This window comes from Opisthocomus hoazin, chromosome 3 (assembly GCF_030867145.1).
Source record: "Opisthocomus hoazin isolate bOpiHoa1 chromosome 3, bOpiHoa1.hap1, whole genome shotgun sequence".
Lineage (NCBI taxonomy): Eukaryota > Metazoa > Chordata > Aves > Opisthocomiformes > Opisthocomidae > Opisthocomus > Opisthocomus hoazin.
The window spans coordinates 69,229,459-69,251,768 of NC_134416.1; the positions used below are offsets into that span (position 1 = coordinate 69,229,459).

Here is a 22,310-nt window from a genome sequence, read left to right on the forward strand (position 1 = left end):
TATCTTTTTTTTTTTTTTTACGTATAGAAAGATGTCTTTTTTTAAGATATGTGTGAGTTCTCTTCCAGTACAATGTAGAAAAACAAATAAACAAGATATTATCACAAGGCAAGCAGAATACCACATTATGTGTAAAATACACAACAGTGTCAGCAGAGGCTTAGAAAGCAAATACTAACTTTGAACGAACATTTTGACAGGTCTCATCTTTTTTTTCTGTGAAGGAAATTTTTAAAGCTGTATCTCCTCAGACTGACAATCTTTTCCTTTAGAATTCTCTTATTTTACTTGTTCTTATATAGTTTCTTTCTTATAGATAAAGCCAATGACCAAAAGCCCAGATGGAAAGGTGTCAACAGGCAGAACATAATTCAGCTCATTGGCTCCTTACAAATTCCTGCAATATCATGCTTCTAAGGCTCATTTCATTCATTTCTACCATGATTAAGAAGCTTTTTATCAGCTATGGATCTGACACAGGAAAACATCACATCTCTCATCAAATCCAGCACAGTAAAATCCTGGTTTGGCCACATCTCACAGGACCCTCCTTAAAAAAAGGTGTTCAATTTGCAGTGACAACTACCAAATAGTAATGGTGGAAGTGATTTCATAACATACATATTTCTGAAATGCCCTAGCTTCTTCAATTTTCAGCGCTTACCTTTGTTGACTTGTCAGCACTATGTTCTCTTTTTCCTACATGGTTCCCCATGATGGATCACCAGAACTTCAAATTCTGAAAAGATAAAACCAAAACAGCATTTTTGAAACCAATACACTCATACTGAAATACAAAATAATTTTTCATCTGACACAGAACAAAGAGGTAGTTCTCATACAATAAGCATTTTTACTGTCCAAGGTAAGATCTGTGAAAGATCCTAAGAAAAAAAAAATAAAAGCAGCTTATCTGGTCTATTTTGCAAATCTAAGCAATACCAGAAAGCTTTCCTTCTTCTAACAAAAGACATAAACAGAGTAGGAAAATTAAAGTGTTTATTGTGGAACTTGCATATAAAACAAGACTAGATAAGAAATTAGAGGCCCTGTCTTTTGATATTACATTTATAATACCAAAACAGTGTAATCTGTAATTGTATCAAATGATCTGAAACTACAAACTTCCATAAAAGATCAATTAAGTTCTTTTGAATTCACATTTGCCATTATATAAACAGCAATTACTGAAAAAGCAGCACCACACTAAGCTGCTAACAATTTGCTGTGGAGGTGAGAATGGATATGTTCTTTACAGCCCACACTTCCATGACAAGCACACAAGAAAGGAATGCCAACTCTGTATTTTCTGGCTCATCTTGCTGTATCTCAGCTTTAACAGAGCCTATGTAGGTTAAACCATAACACTCGAATTTCAGCTTCTAGAGTACACTTGTGGTTATACTACATATTTCTTATGGAAGCGTGTTTGTATAGGATCTTGTACACAGCTGCTGCCTTCAGCCGATTTAAATGCAATGCAAGGTAGCATTTAAAGTCCTGAAACTCAAAACTACATGCAAAAAGTTTCAAGTGGACTTTTTGCTCTCAGTATTATGAGCTGAACTTTCAGTAATAAAGTTCAGTTTCTGGTGCTAACAATATTTCATTACTCTGCAACAAACAGAGGTATATACCACAAAACCTTAGCATCAGAAATCCTGGCACAACGCTCTTGCTGTCAGAGGGCTGTGTTATTTCATTAAGCATCATCTTATGAAAAGGCTTGGGAGAAAAGGGCAACCAGACCTTTGCTGTGATAGAAAATGCATGAAGTAAAACAATAGGCTATTAACCAGTTACACTTGGTAGAACATACCAATATAGTTATAAACCCAGCTACAAGCACTGATTTGTGTACCAAAGGGCTCTAAAGATAGAGACTTTGATTACTTCTGACTTTCCATCTCAGAAATGTGTACTTTATCAATCTTGCCCTGTATCTCTACTGAAACTTTTGGAGATACTGATAGATTCATCCTCGCAACCTGACCGCCCCCCCCCCCCCCGATACCAAATTTTCAAATTAGTGAGGGTCTGCAGCAGTCATATGACTATTCACTGAATTCCATTCACTCTAAAAATCAAAGTGCCCCACATCACATCAAATAATTCCTCAAAAATATTCACCTTTAAGGTCTTGCAAAGGAAAAATTTTAAAAAATATCCAAGCTCTGTAAGCGTACTCAAGGTAGAGTTTATTGGCAAAATGGAAACAGAATTATTTTTTTTAACAGCACTATCTATTGCATAAAAGATTAAAAGAAAAAACCTATCCTTTCAAATTGTGAAATCAGCACAACCAATTCACATTTTTGTGAGATTATGAAAATTTTCAAGAAAAAATACAAATAAATTCATATACACTGGGTTTCAGAGCTGAACTACCTCAAACTGGCCTTTGCTCTACAAATTATGAGCAGTAGCTCACCTCTCACATCATCACTCACTGGAATACAAAACTATAGGAAATGTCTACAGTGGAATATAAAGCCATAATGTTGAGTGTTACTCTTCCAGTCACTTATTGAAAGATTAACTGTCAAACTTGATCTGCAATACACATACATTTAAGTAAACAGATTAGGGAGCCAACACAACCAGAACTTGCAAACCAGAACTCTGATCCGTGTCCTCCTGCCTCCTCTTTCTCTCTCTGGTGTCTTTGGAGTAACACTGCAGGTACAACCACCCTGTACCCATGAAACACTGAGCGCAGAAGAGTCCCAGTCCTGCAATGACAAACTATGCTGTGAAACTAAGCCAGATAAATGTTTAAAAATCATTTGCTGGGCACTGAAAAGCAAAGCAATAAAACCTTCCGTGCAGCCACACTGCAGATACCTGAAAACGATAAGGCCAGTTATCTGTTCAAATGTCTGCACAAAGCAAGCAAACAAAATGAAAACCAAACAGACAGAGAAGTGTATGAAAAGGTTGATCGATGCACTCCTGACTCCTGTGTGCATAATTCCTTCAGCAAGATGCTAAAAATTGCACATGGAAGGGAATAAAAAGAAAAAACAGCTTGGAGAAATGGAAATGCACAACGTTATCCAAAGTTCAGGAGTGTGGTTTGAGAGTACACCTACATCTGGGCTGAGCTTTATATTTCTCTGCAGGAACAGACTTGAAAGCTGAGAACTAATGGCATTGATTAAATCTGTAAATCTGCACTTGTTTCCTTTATTGTTCTGAATGTGTCAGAGGAACAGCATGTGGTCAAAATTCACATGATTGACCCCTTCTTAGTCTCACCTCATATCCAGAAACTAACAGTAATACAACTAGATTTTACTTCATCTTTTTCATGCATAAATGAACGCAGATGTTTAAACTCAAGGTAAGTTAGCTATAAGTACCTGCTATAAATTCCTTACTTAAGAGATAAAGCTACTTTTTAGCCAAAGGCCCAAAAGCAACCAGCCGGCTAGCAAGAATATCCTAAATGTTACAGAATGCTTCATGCTACCTATTAAATGGAGAAAACTGTAAGTAATCCTTTGGGGAAAAAAAGGCTTCCAAAAAACCTGGCATGAATTAGGAAAGGAAATGTATATTGTCAACTGTTCTGTAGATATCTGATTAGGAAGTGAAAACATACACACACATAAGCTTGTAAACATTAAAATCATTTACAGCAACAAAAAGACCTAATTTTTCACTTTAGCCTCAAACAGAAGTCTGCCTTACTTGACTGAAAACTGAGCACATGGGTCATTTTCACTTTAGGATGCAAGTACATCCTGAAGTGTTTAGACTGAAACTCTGATTTTGGTTCTTACTGTTGTGAGGAGACCACACTGCACAGGCTCTACCTGCGTCAATCTCTTGCAATGAGTTGAGTCATCGATCTCCACAAGATTACTCATTGTACGATCTTTGCAGGAACTTGCAGTCAACTATTCAAAAAATCTGAGGTGGCAAAGATTTGTATTTTCTCTGTAGTCACTTTCATAACATACAGGTCGCCAGACTAAGCAGCTCTGTACGTAGCTAAGCAGTAGCCTCTCGCACATCTTAACAAGTATCAGTCAACTGACCAACATCCTTGTTTGCAGAGGAATCCATATACATGCTTTAGAACTGATAAACAGCCACAAGAACAGTCACGAAGCTCCAAAACAAGGCAAGACCAGAAGTACCGTAGAAATGCGGTAACCTTTGAATCCAATGTGAATCACATTCTACAATAAGCTGCTAAAATAGGCCTGAGCATGACATAGAGCTTATGACAGCATTTGCCAGAAACCTTCCTGGTAAAACCCTGCAAGTTTTGTAAATCCTGTGAGATGAGAGATTTTGCACACGAGCATGAGTCACAAAATGAGCAGGGACACTGGAGGTCTGCAGCCATCAGAGCAGAGCACCAGCTCCCCTATATGACTCCCCACCAAGACCGTGGGTTTCAGTGTATTGAAACCATCCGAGAGGCTCAGGAAACAACAGGCCATGCGAGCAAACTGATTTAATGGGACTAAAAGCTGAAAACATTTCTGCTACCTGACGACCCTCTCACGCGAAGCGAGTGAATTATGGGGGGGAAGCTGTGACCCGCTGCTGCAGACGCTGCCAGCAGTCCCCCGGCCACCTCAGCACCGCACCACGTACCCAGCTGCATTAGCTCCGCTGCCAAGACCCAGGCGCTTCCCAGTCGACGACTGATACAGAAGTAACTCCAGCTATCCAGGCTGCCTCAAGTAATTCCAAAAACAGCCCAGGGATTTTTCCTGAGGAAGTAAAATAAAGTGTCTCCTCCCATCAGTTTACCTACTTACGGAGTCAGTCTAACAGGCAACCCAATGGAAGCCTAGACCAAGCTGCTTTCCCGCTTTCTTCACGCTAGGAAGCCACATTCCAACTACAGAAACACCACTGCCTTACCCAAGGAGAGAAACTTCTCCTTGCTGTCTGCCAAACACAAAATGAAAATAAGAACCAAACAAATACAGACAGGGATGGAAAAACTCAGTCCTACACATCACATTCATAAACAATACCTATAAAAATTCAAGTCTGTTGGGATCACGTAACTTAGTTCTCTTCATCTGAACAGCTGATTAAAAATAGTGTTTTAGAAACACATATCATTCATCATATCATTTTTTTAGCCTATTCTAGTCTGCCTGTTGAAATTCAACGGATATCTGTAGTTAAAAAAAGAGGTTCTAATCATCCCCCCATACACATGCACTGTCCTATAAAGAGGTTTAAACTATGATTTAGAATTTTCACCAAGAGTCAGAAAAATGCTTCTCTAAACTTTCTGAATATACCAAGAAATGTAATGGCATCACTTTCCACAGTGCAACACTGTTTTAACTGCAAAATAGCATTTTCTTACTCACTCGTGGGAGCCTGAGAAAGTTCACCCCTTGTAATCATCAGACTCCAAAGAGTGTCCTTCCCCTGTAATATCTCACAGAACATTGTAATTTTTTCATATTCTAAATACAAACAATAACCTTGAGCCCAGGAGCTGGTTTACAGTGACAGCTCATCAATTGTAATTCAGGAGTTACAAGGGGCTATAAGCCAACACACCTGGAGTACCTTTACTGAACATGGCTGGTTACTTTGTATTAAAATACATAAACTACCAAATGTAAATCACAGGATGCTGCAAATGGGTTGTTAAATATGATCCTTGAAAACTAATTTAGTTATGTAAAGTAAGGGTTCATTCTTACTCCTTCCCACCCATTTAATTATGACTCAACAGGACTACACATAATGATAAAGGTATGCAAGTACTTGCATATTTTGCATATTTACAAGCATCAGAACATAATTATTACCTTGTCTAGGAATATATATTCACCACAGACTGATGTTGGTGGATAATGGTGTGGAGCTACAATAATCTAAGTGCTAGATATGCTTACCAACTGCTCACGGCCTTACTCACATATGGGAAGGGTAACCACAGAATATAAAAATATTTTAGAAATTTACTTAAAACTTCCTACTAAATTAATGACTATTCCTATCCAAATAAATATTACATTTTACTACTATATCCAGTTTTTATTAAAAAAAATTAAAAAATGTAATTACTTTTAAGAAATGTGCAAGTTCAGTCTAATTTTGGTAGCCCTCTAAAGCAGGCTCTTAATTACAAACTTATCCAGCAAAGTGACATGCAAAAGACTTTTTTTTTTTTCTTCCTAGTGTCAGATCCAGGTTACATAGCTTCCTGGGAAGCAAGCTGACACGTTGCCCAGCACTGGCTGCCAGCTACTTGTAAATGTCTGAGTGGGTTTTTTTAGGCTCTCAGTGCGATACACATCTTTGGAAAGAAGCCCTTCACTTCAGCTTTCTCTCGGAACAGATCAAGACACTGGGCACGCCTCATCTGTTTCTTCAGAATTCCCTCATCGTGGTAACCTGGTACTTCAATGCACCAAGAAAGAAAACCTCCAGTGGGTACAGGTGAGCGACCTGCAGCTAATTCCATCAGCAGGCACAGTCAGATGCTTCAGAGACAGATGCAAGCAACCACATGACAAAAGTAACGTGTGTCATGGGCAAACTCCTTCCCAGGAATCCTGCCCTCTTAATTCAAGCATTAAATTATTTCATAAAATATAGTGCTTTATATCCCTTACAAGTTTCATAATTATTTAATGTAGATTTAATTTTTCATTACCCATGAAATTGTGTAATCCTTGCTAGATCAAACCTTATTTCACTTTTGACCTCCACAATGATATTTCTCTGAGGAACCCTACCTGAAAGAAAAATACGTTATTCCAGACACATTTCCATCATGAATGATCAAAACCAAGATGTCAGTGGCAACGGTAATATTCAAATCAGAGAAGTCACCAGGAGTTTAGTAGCGATAGGTGTATTTGATCATGCTTGTACAGTGCATATCAGAGTCCTGCCCTTCCTGGCCTATCTAAGACATCACAACAATTTCCATGTTTACAGACAACTGTCCGTGCCTAAGCAAAGATCTGAGACCTCGATAATCACCCCTCTGAGAGGTGGGCCAAGTTCTGAAACACTGTTTATCTGAGAAAGTACTCCTCAGTGCTAGCACAGTTGTTCAACAAATTACATACACCTCACATATCATTGCAAAGGACACCAAAATTATTTCATTTTCAGTACAATTTTATGCAAACAGTACAACATAGGAGAAAGGCACACCACTGAGACAGAATACATTCTGGGAAAGAACTCTGTTGAAAGCCAATTCCTAAAATTGCCATGGGGTAAGCACGGCAGACAGGTTTTTTTAAGATCTTTTCTGACTGCTTTGATTACAGTTTTCCTCTATCTATTGCCAACAAGAAGGATGTTGCATATTATTTTTTGTAAAAGCATATGACTTTCAAGAATCACACCTCAGCACAGCTAAGGACAGTACAAACTCGATTAGAGGTAACAGTCTGTAAAAACAATTACAATGAAATTGCTAAACCATATATTATAATGCTTGCCTAACGTCACTTAGCACACACTGATATTGATACACATTTCTATAAACACAAATCGCCGATGATTATCATCAAATGGCATTAGCCACATGCTTACTGTTTCTCTTCAAAACACTAAGCTTAGTGGGGCACTGTGAACTCTACGTCAGTCCATCTGCAGGGTCATAAGGAAATTTCCTTAACCGCCTCCGCTTTAACGGAGAGGCCTGTGCATTCGATGGGGGAGCTGGGTACCACTCACCCCAAAGACCTGGGGCAAGGTATAGATGCCCCCAGCATGTCCAAGCACCCGACCACACCATACCTTCTGCCTGCTGCACTTCTGCCACAGCACCTACACCTCAGGGGCTTGACAAAGCGTGGATGTCCTCCTGTGTCCCCCGTGCCTTTGCTGAGATAATTGTGCCTCACAGCTATTCCCAGTCTAGGGAACAGAGAGGACCACCTAGATGTCTAACACACACATCCCTCGAACGCATAACAAAAAAGAAATGTTGCCCTCCTATGAAATTCAGGCTGATTTGTCTATTTTTATCTCAGTCACTAGTTTCAGCAGGTTCATTTAATTCGCTACATACTGTCTTTTACGTGCACCACCATAACAAAACAGGCTGATTTTATATCAAAGGACTGTTCAGGTCTGCGTGGCATACAAAACCTAGGAGCAAGGACCAACTTCTCCCAGCCCTCTGGGAAGCACCATACACGTAATGATTAGCGATTTTTTCCAGCATCCGTGTGCTCCAGAGACAAAATACTTTGACATTGCAGTAAAATATATTCTCTAATGAAAAAAATACACCCCCCCCAAAAAAAGACAAAGATATAGAAAGAACGGCTAAGAACAGAGACACATCGGAACCTCATTCTATATATCATAAAGATATGCAGCAGACTGCGAAGACCATTGCTTTCCACTATCATTCCTTTAGGAGTACACCTCCGCAGCTGTGGACTTCACCTCTTGGCCTCAGTGAGTCAACAACTAAAAGGCACACACTTGTCCTAAATGCTAAAATATTTTTTAAAAAGACAAACCAGCACAGAAGAACATATAACAGAAATGCAGTATTAACCAGGAAAAAGAAAAAAAGAATGAAATTCCAATCATAGAGAATTTCAGGCCAAAGTAACAATCTTACCAGTACCAAAGGAGAAAAAGCATGGAGCAATCAAGAAACCAGAGGTAAGTATCCTTATTTGTTACTCAGAGACTTGGAGTTTTTGAGATTAAGGTACTCTGAAATCAGACAAGCCCTGACATCTGTTTTCACATAAAAATGAAAAGATACCATGAGAATAAAAAGAAGGTATTTTTGAAGACTCACTTTTTTTTCCGTTCTCTGCTTAGGAAACCAAGAAGTCCTCTCAAAACAGCGAACGGTACATTCTCCCTTTTCAAGTGAGGTAGGTCACCTAAGCTTCCCAGTGAGCACAGCCACTTTGACGATCAGCATTTCATTTACACGCTGTAGAGACTGATGACAAAACGCACACCTGCAGTTCTAAATGCACATGAATCAAAGGCACTGCATGCTGGCTCTTATCTTCTCAGACTGACAGATGGGACAAGCAGATGATTCACCCTCTCCAGACACCGTTAACTTTGCTGTGAGAAAACACTCAGCAACTATATCCTTCTCAATTAAATAACTCAATTTAAAAAAAAAAAAAAAAAAAGGAAAAACACTCTCTTTCTGCCCGAACTTTCTCTCCTTCTGTTCTGACTTCATATATAATCTATCTATACTGTAAACATATCAAGCAAGAGATGGGTCTCCTGTAAATGCTCCTCTGTTAAATTTGGCACAAATATTGATATTACGAAAGGGTCTGACTTTCACTATACTCATACTCCAAGTTGACTCCCTCTTGGCTCAATCTACTGCTCTAAAGTCATGTCCCTCCCTTCCCATAAACACACTGCCAGAGAGGCACAAAACCCTTTGTTTTCTGACATGAAAAAAATGCATCCTTAAATATATGCTCATATTTCTCACTTTTTGTGCATTATATTTCTTACTTCTGTTTGCTTCCTCTTTTACTAGCTTGATTTCCTGAGGGTTCATGCATGAAATTATGCTCTGAAAGTAATTTTTAAGTAATCTGATGGAGACTTAGTCCCCAATATTTTCATTTGTGAGTGTGCTTAAGACAGGTAACAAGGTTCAAGTTTCATCTAACAACCTCCTAACAGGTTACTATTATCCGCAGTCCACTAGCACAAACATAAACATCACTGTTCTCCACTGTTCTCTCTTTGCAAGCTGCAAGTGACACCACATGAAGCTTAAGTAAGGATTTGTGAATTCCTCTGTTCCTTAATCCATAAAAAAATTTTAATAACGAAGTGACTTACAAAGTTGTAGACAAGCAATTTTTCTGTGCTCATGAACGCCTATCTGGAAACACAGATACTATGACACCAGTTTGGGATTTTCTGTGGCAATGATACAATGATTTTCTTTCCCTTCTGAAAAAAACAAAGCAAATGTGTTTTTTATTAGGGATAATCATATATCTGAGATATAAATAAATCTATCTCCATTTCAAATGGAATTTTAGTCCAGGTATTTTGGGCTTTAGTTGTTTAGGTCAGAGGCTCAGTAGGTTACAGTCATGAAGCTGTGAGTTGTTGCACTTGGAATTTTAAATAATAACAGCAGCAACCCTGCCACTCAAATCTGCATGAGAAACTACTTAAGTCTTTACATCACCCTGATACAATTATTGTACTTGTGTGCTTCTTCAAACATGCTTTCAAGTACTGGTGCCTCGCACTCAAACATTGCTTCATTTTACCTACATCTTACATTTCGTGTACTAATGTTGCTTTCCCAACCTTTATCCAGGCTATCTGCAAAGACAGTACTGAAATAGTCATTACTGAATTACTACTGAAGATAACAATGACAAACCCAGCGAAAAAATTCTATTTGACCATGAGAATGTACATAATGTCCACAAGACAATTCTTTCCCCTGCTTTCATTCAAAAGAAAATCAGACTGTTTATTTCATGTTGAAAGGAAGACAAAAGAACGAGGCAAGCCAAACACTAGTTTCTTCAGCATAGTTTTCCAATGCAGTTCACCATTTATGTCAAATTCAGTGTACAAAAAAAGAAGACAACAAAATCTGGTAACCTGTCAAAATAACGGAGTAAGAAAACCTGTGTTTCAATAAGGACACTAGCAGTGTATTTACTTTCAAAGATGATTACCAAAATATAACTCAAATATGCTGTATGATTGAAAGTTAAGTGAGCATATATATAATATTCACAGCACCCATCACAATAATATCTTGTTCTTGAACAAGTTGCACTTGTATGGTATGGGAATGAATGATTTTACCGTTAACTGAATTTTTTTAAAATAAGAAGAAAATGTTTCAAATACCACCATTAAAATTGTGATAGGGTCCACAGCCTTCAACCAAGAGGGGATCCCACTCCAGACAGTATGCAAAGAGAGCGCAAAAGCTCCTTCCCTTAAGGTCTTGCAATTAATGTATACAAAACACATGAGTAGGAGGTAAACCTTTCTCCCATATTACAGGTATAGAACAAAGGCAGAGGTAAGTTAAGGGCAGTATGTGAAAAATTACTTACGGCCCACTTGAGAAGCTTAGGCAGACATTAGAAACTTAAATCCAGAGTTGCGATTCCGAAAACCTGTTCTCAGCTACCACATAATGCTGGGGTTTGTAATCACAACAGACATCTTCTTTCTTATTTTACAAGTGCTTCATGGACTTCAACTTCTGCCGTCAGTCACACAAAATATCACTCCAGCCACGATGACGCGGCCAAGCAGCTTCACATGATTTTACACCAGAACCCCATCAACATACAACGAGGTTATTTCTCTGCCATCCCAGGTCTTAATTCAGCAGACTTTCTCAGACGCAGAAAATGTTAACCATCAGGCTCAGGCTTATCACAAGACAGAGCAGAAACCACTGCAATACCCCCCTCCCTGCCTTTTTTTAAAACAGCTATAGCAGGAGGTCACCCATAGCATTAGGGCACAAGCTTGTGATTAGCATACTCACACAGGATGTGGGAAACCAGGGATCGTTTTAGAAGATACTGAGGGGAAAGATCAGTCTGACTTGATCACAGGATAACTGTGAGTCATCAGTGTGATCTGGCAGGGGAAAATTCAAAAAAAGACAGACAGACCTACGCTGTATCATGAGGGTATATTTCCAGTCAAGATAGGGAAGAACCAATGTCATCATAAAAGCCGCTAGCATAACCTCAGCTGAATACAAGGTACAAGTCTGGTCAGCCATATTTAACAACATGAATTTTTTACTAGAACAGCTGCGAGTATGATGAGAGCAATACAAGCCCATTATACAAGGAGAAGACTAAAAGCCTATGACATGTCAAGCCTAAGTAAAGCAAAGCTAAATGACAGTGTTAGGAGAAAATACATGCTGCCCACACACAAATCTAAGCTGAAAGTCAGAGCGTTTCTAAACATCAGAGGAGCAGGGCTCTGGGAGAACCAGAGGAAAGCAGAAAAGCTAGCTGTGTTCGAGACAGAAAGCAAGAGTCTGACCACTGTATTTTGGAGACTGCATGAATGGCGTGATTCTTGCCACAGCAAAACAGCCCCAAACGACACAGGAGACTCCTTTCGCCCGAGGATATTCCAATACACGTTTCTGGACAGTGTACCTGGAACATCGCAGGGTAGCAGGGGAGCAGAGAGGGCCAACCTTCTGCTGAACCTGTTCATATACTGACAACTGATTTTAAGATAACATTATCAAAACTCCAAAATAAAATTGAACAGAGCAATACCTTGGAAAGGGAGAGCAAAAATGAAATGTGCTAGCTTTTAGCCAGCTGGGTTTCACTGGAGTGTGGGCTACTAGACAAATAGACTTTATTCCCCGCTCTGAGTTCATGGATGAATTCCCGTTCATCCATTTTATCCCGTAAGTGATCGGCACAAAATACGGGAAAACTGTAACTCTCTCTGCACAAAGACACACATCTACTGAAGAAAGGGACCATCACTCCTGCCCAACAGCCTTGGCCTTTGCAGCCTGGAGGGGGACATGCAGGTCTGAATCCCGCGGGGAAGAGGCGGAGCTGATCTCCATCCCAAGCACGGCACGGCAGGGTCTTGGCTAGCCAGCTCTTGTGCAAGTTTGTGGGCATCTGTCCTCAGGGAAGCGTTAGGATAACAAATCCTCCAGCAACAGCCATTTTAAACTCGTGTGCATCATACCACTAACTCAGTCGATAAAGGTGCCTCTCATCCCACTCCTTAGCAGAGTTAAAACCTTTCACAACATAGATACTGAGCTGCTGGCTTGGCTGAATTCCTCACTTTTCCACCTCAAACAATACCTCTACCCAACCTGTTACTATCAACTCTTAATTTGCTTATGGTGCTCTCAAGCACTAATAGTGCAGTCATTAATACAAGTTACTTTCTGAAGTACAAATTACATGATACTCGAATGAAAAACTGCCATTTAACACTTACCTGAGTTATCTAAGAGTGAAAACAACGGGTCTTTTATTTAGTGTAGCATCTTGCTTAAACCAGCTTTTATCAATCAGTCTGCAAGCCATTAAGTTATATGGACAGCTTTTTAACTGTTTTGCAACTCCTCTTTTTAAGTGGAAATCCAGGTATTCTAAGTTAGGGGTTATGATTAGTTTGAGATGTTGCAGCTGGAGCCTTTCACTCCCAAACACCTCGGTGATGACCCGTGCACAGCATCACTCCCTTCTTCATGCCAGCACTGCCCAGCTGTGGTCCCTAATATTTAGTCTGTGGCATTTTAAAACCTTACTATAATTCTGAATGACCAAACTTGCCCATACTAAGCTAGCACTACAGTTTTAATCACTGTCTTCCTTGGTGCATGCAATAAGTCTAATGCATTACCATTTATAAGTAACTATCTGTTAGTCAATCCATTCGCGGTTTGGTATTTGAGCATCTGCCAAAATTCATGCCAATGTCCAAACCAAAACAGACCAATGCTGGGGAGGGGAGGAGGGGGAGGGACAATTTGTTTTCCCCATTTATTATCTTGAAGCACATAGTATGCATCAGGAAAAAAAAAAAAAAAACAAAACAGCCTGATCAAAATAACAGCTCCACCCCCAAACCACAGGCTTCATAGTATCTGGCAAGGATGTTTGAAAACACAGGCTAAAACCACTGCAGACTTTGTGTGTTTAAAGTTAAGCAAAGTGGAAAGCAATTACCACCACAACTGTTTTGTTGTGTTTTGGTTTTTTTTTAACATAGCTGCATGTAACATTTGATTAGTTTGGATACAGAGTTAATTCATATTCACTCTTAAGTTCAATTAGTAATGCATACAAATTTCCCTTATTTTGCCAACTGTACACTACAAATAGTCAGTCCTAAAGCTCTTAGAATTACACTATACATTGATTGTCTGCTAATATGGAGAAGGTTTGCAGATCATACGACAAACGCTCTCTCAAATGCCACATGAGGAAAAGGTGTAAGCAAACAACAACAGAATCAAATGCACAGCAATGCCAGGCCCACAGCAGAAACAAGGGCACCTAATAATTTTGGTACCAGCTACTATCTCGCTCATTTCAAGTCACAACGCTCCTGCAATACCAGTATCTTGCTCATCGTTTGCTTACCCTTTGCACACTGCAGCCTGGCTGTACCCAAACACAAACCAGAATATGTAAGTTTTCACAAAGGAGTTATTTTTTTCATGCTCCCCTCCTCCGACCAGCCTGACCTTCTATTATAAATACGGTATTGCAAGGAGAAGGAAATCTCTCTTGGCCAGAAATGTGCTATATATGTCCCATAGCAACGCTACTCAACATGCTCTTCAGTCTGAACTCTAATTGTCTGCCTCAGTTTCCCCTGAACGTAATTTTTATTTTCTGTTTCACGTGAGGTGGTACTAGTTTCGTGACTTGCCTACTTCAAGCTCCTCATTACGAATTTCTGCTAGGACAGCAACCACAAGAATCTCCCTAATGAGCAGCCAGTCTTGTTCTTTGTGACAAGGGCTAAAGTGAAATAATTTAAGTGTATCTGTCAGTTTCATCTAATGATAGCTTAATTTTCAGGAATCTGAGTGATACCAGACCTCTTAAAAACGTATTCTATGTGATGTCCGGCCATTAGATCATAAACCATTAGAAAAATAGTCTCTTAAGAGTGGCAATTTTAATTACACCACAGATTAAAATCTGTTTAATCACTTCAAAGCACAGGGTTCCCAACCAAATACAAGTAAGAATAATTTCAAACATTCCTGAATTGCACCAACCTTTAAATAGAGAATACTTAAAATGCTTAAAAGAGTAAATGACAGGCAACTTATTCAACTGACACTACAGGAGGAATTTTTATACAAACAGAATGTAATTATAAGCTAGAATTGAGTCAACATACTCTTAAGTCAGCTCCTCTCTCAATCAATTAAAAAAAAATCATCACAAGATGATTCAATACCACAAAAAGACATATGCAGAATAACCTTTTTATCTATTTAAAATTAGTGTGACAACAAACATCAACGTCTTAAAATCTTCTTGCATTCATCTGATCTTCCTTATTTGGGTGGTCTTTTCTTCTACAAGCAAGCCCACAGAAGACAACTGTATTGTTTTGCATCAGGCAGACACTTCAAAACCAGCTGTCATGCTTGTGTGTGCCAGTATTATTGATGTAATGCATGAGTGATTATGAAATTATTTAATTGCTCTCTTCCCAAAGCCCTGGTTGTTTCTCTCCAGTTAAAGTACAGAGCTGGCTGACTTTGAAAGACCTTTAATCACTTGGCCATCTTCAAATGTAATATGCTACCAATGTCATTATTTTCTTGTTAATCTTTTATTTCCAGTGATTAATTTACTAAACTGGACAAAAGGAAAAAGTGATTTTACAGTTCACAAATAATTAAAGCACAAAAACAGATTCCTAAAATATAAGGGACACAGACATTAGAGATAAAAAGTAAGAACTTCTGTATCTAAAACTTACTATGGAGGTATTATTTATCTTTTAGCGTCTACATTTTCCCCCACATGCATTTTTCAGTCTCAGTTTAGAATTCATCGATATGATTTTGGGGTACATGTAAGATTGAGTTAAAATACCAACAATGATTGGCAATCTGTTATGATTTTGTCCTAAAGCATTAGAGTCTTACTGCAATTAGACACTATTTGAAGCACTAAAATCATGAGTTAATTACACATGCCATTCAAAACATATTATGGAAGCTGCATTTCTGATTAATTCACTGCTGACAGAATTGTTTCTAGAACATTTCTAAACTGTAAAATGCAATTCTTACATTCAGTTCAGCTACTGGTCCTGGAGAAGTGTTTCATTAAACGTATTTATAACCTTACTCCTGAGAGGTTTTTCAGATCCTAAATAATAATGCAATGAATACTTAAAACATAATCAATAGTTCTGTACAGCATGAAGCTAAGGACAACTATCATCACACGACAAAATTAGTTTTGATACATGATGAACTACACAGAGTAATCATTGATCATCAATTACAGAAAAAGTTGGAGAATCAAACATCTGAACCAGTAAGGCATGTGGTGCCAATGGCAAGATCTGAGAAATACTAACCTCCTCAGTAAGTCACTGCAAACGTAGTAAGAAGCAAACACATTTAACATGATTGCGTGGTGCTGAGCACTATATGCAAATTAAGCAAGTCTCAGTTCTACTGTGAGTCTTACTGCATTTGAAGGTCGCTGGCGTTTCCCAAAGACCACCTAAAAAATTATGAATAATAAGGGAATATCAAAATGGTGATTAGAAGGACAACAACTACCATATGACTGGTGAAGTTTTAAATGCATAGTAGCAACAACAAAAAAAAAGAAGCTTTAAATGCATGTTAGAATACAAATAAAGATTTTTCACATGCTCTCTCTCTGACACCTGCATATGCATTTCTTTTATTATCAAGCTAATGGCAAGATTATGGACCTAAATTAATACAAAAGAGAATCCAAGACAAAGCCCACTGGCTACAAGCAGATCACCAATACAATGATCAAACCAATATAATTATTAAACTTAATATCACTTTTGCTGCCACCTTCCTTTCTCGCATATTCCTCAAACACACTAAGGGAGCAAGAATCACACTAGCAGCGACATCCTGCTCCTAAAAAGCTTGTTCCCCCAGGTCACATGAAGTCCCAACTCATTCATCACCACGTTCCCACGATGCAGGTGCTCCATCCTGTGACCAGCATGCACTCAGTCACCTATAGATGGGCAACAACTGGGCATCCAGAAAAGAAGAGCGGGAAATGAACTATGCACAGGTTACCATGCCTGAGAGATCGCTGGGAAAGAAAGCACCACAGTCCAGCCTGCTTCCATTGTTTGTTAGTCTACTCCCACAGCACGCTCAGACACAGGCCCACGTGGATGTCATCTCTGGGCATATGAAGGAGAAGGTGGTCACTGGGAATCACTAGCATGGATTTACCAAGGTTAAATCATGCCTGACCAATGTGATTGCCCTCAGTCATAAAATGACAGGATTTGTGGATGAGAGGACATCACTGCTATCCCCTACCTTGATTTTGGCAAGACTCAACAATGTCACCCACAGCATCTTTGGACCTAGCCTGATCTAAGTTACAGTCTAGATAGGTATACTACGAAATGATAAAAAACTCTATCGTTAGGCTCGAACAGTAGCTGTTAATGATTCACAATCTGCCATAACCTGGTTACAAGCAGATAGGTTAGGGGCCCTATCCTGTTTAATATCTTTAACAGCGACCTGGCAGAGTGTACAGAACACTCAGTAAGTCTGAAAACACCACCAGACTTCGGGGGTGCAGCTGATACGCTGCAGGGTAGGGTTGCCATCCTACTGACTTAGAGAGGGCTGACAGAACTGTCACGAGAGCACAGCCTGGGGCTCCTGGACAACAGTAAGCGAGACATGAGCCAGCAGCCCACCCAGCAGCAGTGAGAGCTAACAGCATCCTGGGCTTTGGAAACAGACGCACAGCCAGGGGACTGAAGGAAGCAATTGCTCTGCTTCATGCATGACCCATCACTCTGGTATCTGGACTGCTGGCTCTGTTTTTAGATCCCCACCATGAAGCATCAGTCAACTGCAGCAAGTTCAGCAAAAGGCCACAACGACGTTTGGTGGCTGGAGCTCATGCCCTGTGAGGAGAGGCTGACGACACTGGGATTGTTCAGCCTGAAGAGACTTCAGAGCATCTAATAGTGGCGTTTCAATATCTAAGAGTAGATTACTGAAAAGGTGGAGCCAGGCTTTTTACCGAGGTGCATGGGGAAGGAGAACGACATCAACTGAAACCAGGGAATTTATAGACATTTATTAGATATAAGGGGAAAAGATACACTCTGAGGATAATCAAGCATTGGAACAGATGCCCCAAAATATAGTAGAATATCTGTCAGAGTGTTTCAAGATCCGACCAAAGCCCTAAGTAATCTGGTCTGATCTTGAGCATGACACCATTTTGGGCAGAAGGATGGACTGCAGATCTCTCAATATCTCTTCTAACCTGAATGAGTCTACTAATCTATGCTGGAATATGTACGTGTGTTAAGCAGAGCACGCACATTTAGGCACAATGCATCCAGGAAGACAAGAGAAACTTCAAGCATACTCAAAATACGCTGTACAAATGATGTACGTGCGTGCAGTAAATTGAATGCCTTCACTATTCTCGGAATTGTATGTACTTATGCAGATCAAAAGAACTGCATATGCATACATTTATTTGGCCATGTGACTGACAAGAGCCCCACTGAACATGTCCTTCAAAAGCCTCTACAAAGCCACTTGACTCACTGATCCAGGAAGACTGAACAACCTAACCACAATGAATCCAAAGTTCACTGAGCAGCACTGCAGGTATGGGGTGGGGAAGGGGAGAAAGCTGCCAATACCAAAGCTAATTATAAAAGAAGAAGAGAGTACAAGTAGAGCATACACTTCATGGCCACTACAACAGTCCCTAATGGCAGAATGTAAACCGCAGTTAAGAATTCTGAATATGATGCTACTCGGATTGTACCAAATAATTGCATTAAGTCAAAAAGCATACTTTTGTTGTTGCCAGATGTTGTTTGTGGTAGGTATATTTTAGCCTTCTCACTAAGGCCTAATAGTTGGACAAAATATTACTCAGAGATTAAACGTACAAACCATTTACAATAAAAGGCCAATTGGAAGTAATGAAAAGTATTTTGCAACCTTTCCAGGGGCATATAGAATTATTACTTGTGGCTACAATTCCAGCCTTTAGTTGCAACCAAATTTCTTCATGCAGTGCATTCAATAACAAGAAGGTGGTGGCATTCAGGAGTTAGAATTAAAAAAATTAAAATTAAAAAAAGAAAAACCCCAAACCCAATAACCACACTACATACAAAGCTTTTTACCACAGGAGAAGGAGAAGAGTAAAATATTTCACAACCCACTCTGCAAGTCAGCCAAAATTTAACACAAACTTTTCAAAATCAACAGTCTTGCATTCAGCTGAAGAGCACCTACTAAAATTCCCATGAAAACAACAACAACTTTTCCTTGTAAGCCTGTTATGGGTTCTTTCCCATCTGACAAGAGTATCTTTCTGAAAAATAAGAACAAAGCCAAATTATTGCCTACCCTCCAGGTGAACAGTGCTGAGTCAGGCTACGCTGATGAAAGCTATGTAGAAGCTTATATTTATCTCTCTTCCACAAACAAGTCAGGGCAAAGTAATAGTACAGACAAAAGATCACGAAAACAACAAGCTACTTGTAGAAACTACACAGTTTGGCTAGTAAGAAGTCCCTTGATACAGTAACTTCCACTATTTGGGGAAAGAGTCTAAAGGTAAAAGGCCCAACAACAGCCAAAGTAAAAGATAATTGTAAATTGTTTTCCTCCAATTACTTGAGCGTGTATATTGAGCTTAAAAAAAAAAAACAAAAAAACAAAAACTCACACATCATGAATAAAACATCACTGTTTTGTTTTCTTCCTATATTCACAAAAATAAAAGGAGAGATAACACCAAGGCTGACCTAAGAAATGGGAAAAGGTTCTGCCCATCTTCACTACCACCAATTTTGCTGATACATGAAGCACTCCAGGCAATCATTTCCACAAGAGCACATCATTGTCTTTTGGTCAGCCTTTTAGGCATTGTGGCTTTTTTCCTTTGAATTCAGCAATGTAGAGGTGAAAATGCTTGCAATTAGATTGCTGAGTATTTTTCAGTGACCATTTCACTAGAGCCACACTAAAATGCCACACAATAAGGGTCAGAAAGTTTCCTAGTATAATGATGCTATCATTTTTTTATGGATAAAGCTTCAAGGGACACATCAATCTCCAAATTTAGTGCTTTGTATTGTTCCGTAAGTATTTTATCCCATACCACAGATCTATTGAGAACATCGACCAGTTATTTTCCTTGTTTTGGCTTCAGCCTTTGCTTCCATAGTTTTCACTGTAACAGGTCCTTTCAGAACACAAAGTTGTACAGTTGTTCTCCACACAAAAAAACAGTGGATGTGCACATCCATCGTCATTTCTTCTGTACCTTCTTAACACTCAAAGGTACAAGTATATGTTTTTATTTTAATCACTACAAACTCTACTAGCTTTTCAGATGATATTCCAACACTACTTTTCATCCAGAGAATTAATGAGATTTGACAAGAGAGTTTAACTAAGGACTGATTTTTTTTTTAATCAGAAGAGAGATGCTAAGATCTGGGAAATAACAGAGATGGAGAAAGATAAGTGAAAGGCATTACAGTACATAATATAATACCATAAATCAATGTTTTGCTATTAACCATGAGATGTTGCAGACTGAACTGTGATCCCAGAAGCTGACGAGTTTCTTCCGAGATGAGCTCAGGGTCCAGTTTACTCAAGGAATTTGTCATGAACTCCAGGAACACTTCCTTGGAATGGATACTGTGGGAAGGTAGTAGAAGTTCTGAAGATAGATATTATTAGTCAGAATAAATCGGCTGTGAGCTAGGGGTATGCTGATGACACTCAGGTTCATGCACAGATTTCAAGGCAGTAGCAGCTGTCACTAGGATCTGTAGAACTGCTGCATTATAAAGAAAAAAAAAAGTCTAGGCTTGTCTTCAAAACACTAAACCAGCCCATACAAAGGCTGAGAAATTAGTGAGATTTGGTCAGTTGTAATGAACAAGGTGAAAGGGATACTGTTAGGTCGGCGAAGTAGGAAATTTGAGGAGACAGCAAAGACCATTTCTACCACTGAATGCACTCAACCAGCATCTCCAACCTGAAGCCACTCTACCTTACTTCAGTACATCCATCTGAACTCTGTGAAGGAAAACTATGAATGTGAACACTAAGTAGAAGGTGCAGGACAACTGTCCTTAGGGCTCTGAGGCTATCGTTATATTGGAAACTATGATTTTACTACGACAGTTTTATCAGTCAAACACCTTATATCCCAAGACGAACCTGCCTCAGAGCTGGCTTCTTACTACCAGACCCACACTTGGGCAATACCGTGCCCAGAAAGGGCTGACAGTAGATCCCTAGGCACGACAGAAGCAGCAGCTACACTCCATGCCCTGAGACACCCTTGGATACCCAGAATATGCTATTGCCTTCTAATCTGGAAACTATCATGGCCTAATTCATAACTGAAAAAATTTGTCAGGGCACTGACAACTACAGAACAGCTACATTTCAGGGCTTTTTGAATCTTTGGAGGACAGATATGCTACCACTGAGATGACAGGCTGCTGTTGCACTATACAAGTCCTCAATCAAACCTAATCCATTGCAAATAACCATTGTTTTTCATTATCTTGCATATATATTCACAAGACCACAATCAAGAGAAGTGACTCAAAAATGCAGCCAGGTGCAATAACTGTGTTGGTATCTTTCATAACAATGTTCCCTCTCGTGTTCTCGAAAAACCTCTTTCACAAAGCCAAGGCGTAAACACAAACATAATGACGGGGTACCAGGGTTTTAAACAGTATGTAAACTTTCTCCAGAACAGCTTTATGTGAGTCTGTTAGTACCGATCTCTCACATCGCCAAGGCTCTTTGTTCAAGTGTCTGAATTCTGAAGACAGCTATAACTTGTCTAACGTCGTTGTTCTACCTGAAATTTGTTACTTTTAATCAAGTAGTAGGCTAAGAACAAACATATTTTCACTTGTGATCCAACGATTTCAACTCTTTAGCAGAAGCCAAGGATAATGCACCAGGTAAACATATAAAAATGTACTACATGCCTGAATTAATTTTGGGAATGTATGTTGGTATGTATTTCCTTTGATTTTTCTTTCCCTCCCACTTTCAAATCATCAATGTCAGACATCATATTCCCTTGGTTCTTAATTTCACCAATCATGAAAGGCTTGAATTTAAACATTCCCAAATGTTTAAGCTTTCCTAAAAGTTTAAACAAACAATGTGCAAAACAATCCTAGTACAGCTGATACATTGATCAAAAACTGTTGAAGTTTAAAAAAAAAATATATATAAAAATCACTATTGTACCTTTAGTCACTGTTTATTAAAAAAAAAAAAAAAAGAGAAACTGATTTGATCAATCTTTTCAGATTTATTACTTTGCTTGTTTCTCCCCTTTGGAAGGCCTTACTAAAGCCTCAGAGGGGTTAAAAAAAAATCAGTGGTGAAGTAATGATTTAGAAAAGTAACTTCCCTACTGAGTTATTTCAAAATCACTTCAGGACAGAAGAAAAAAAACTGGCTGGAAATTTCCATGTTATTTCTTGTTTTTCTCTCACTTGCCCTTTGCGTGGGCTTTCCTGGGACATGTCCAAGA

General features: G+C 39.1%; 1 protein-coding gene across 1 annotated transcript in view; it reads right to left on the bottom strand.

The window, feature by feature from the left end:
• The window catches only part of MBP (myelin basic protein), a 119,349-nt gene that overhangs the window by 91,341 nt on the left and 5,698 nt on the right, over positions 1 to 22,310 (bottom strand). The window contains exon 2 of the mRNA XM_075416594.1: positions 665 to 739. Coding sequence (XP_075272709.1) covers positions 665 to 715 — 51 coding nt within the window. The 5' untranslated portion in view covers positions 716 to 739. The remainder of the gene's footprint in view (positions 1 to 664; positions 740 to 22,310) is intronic.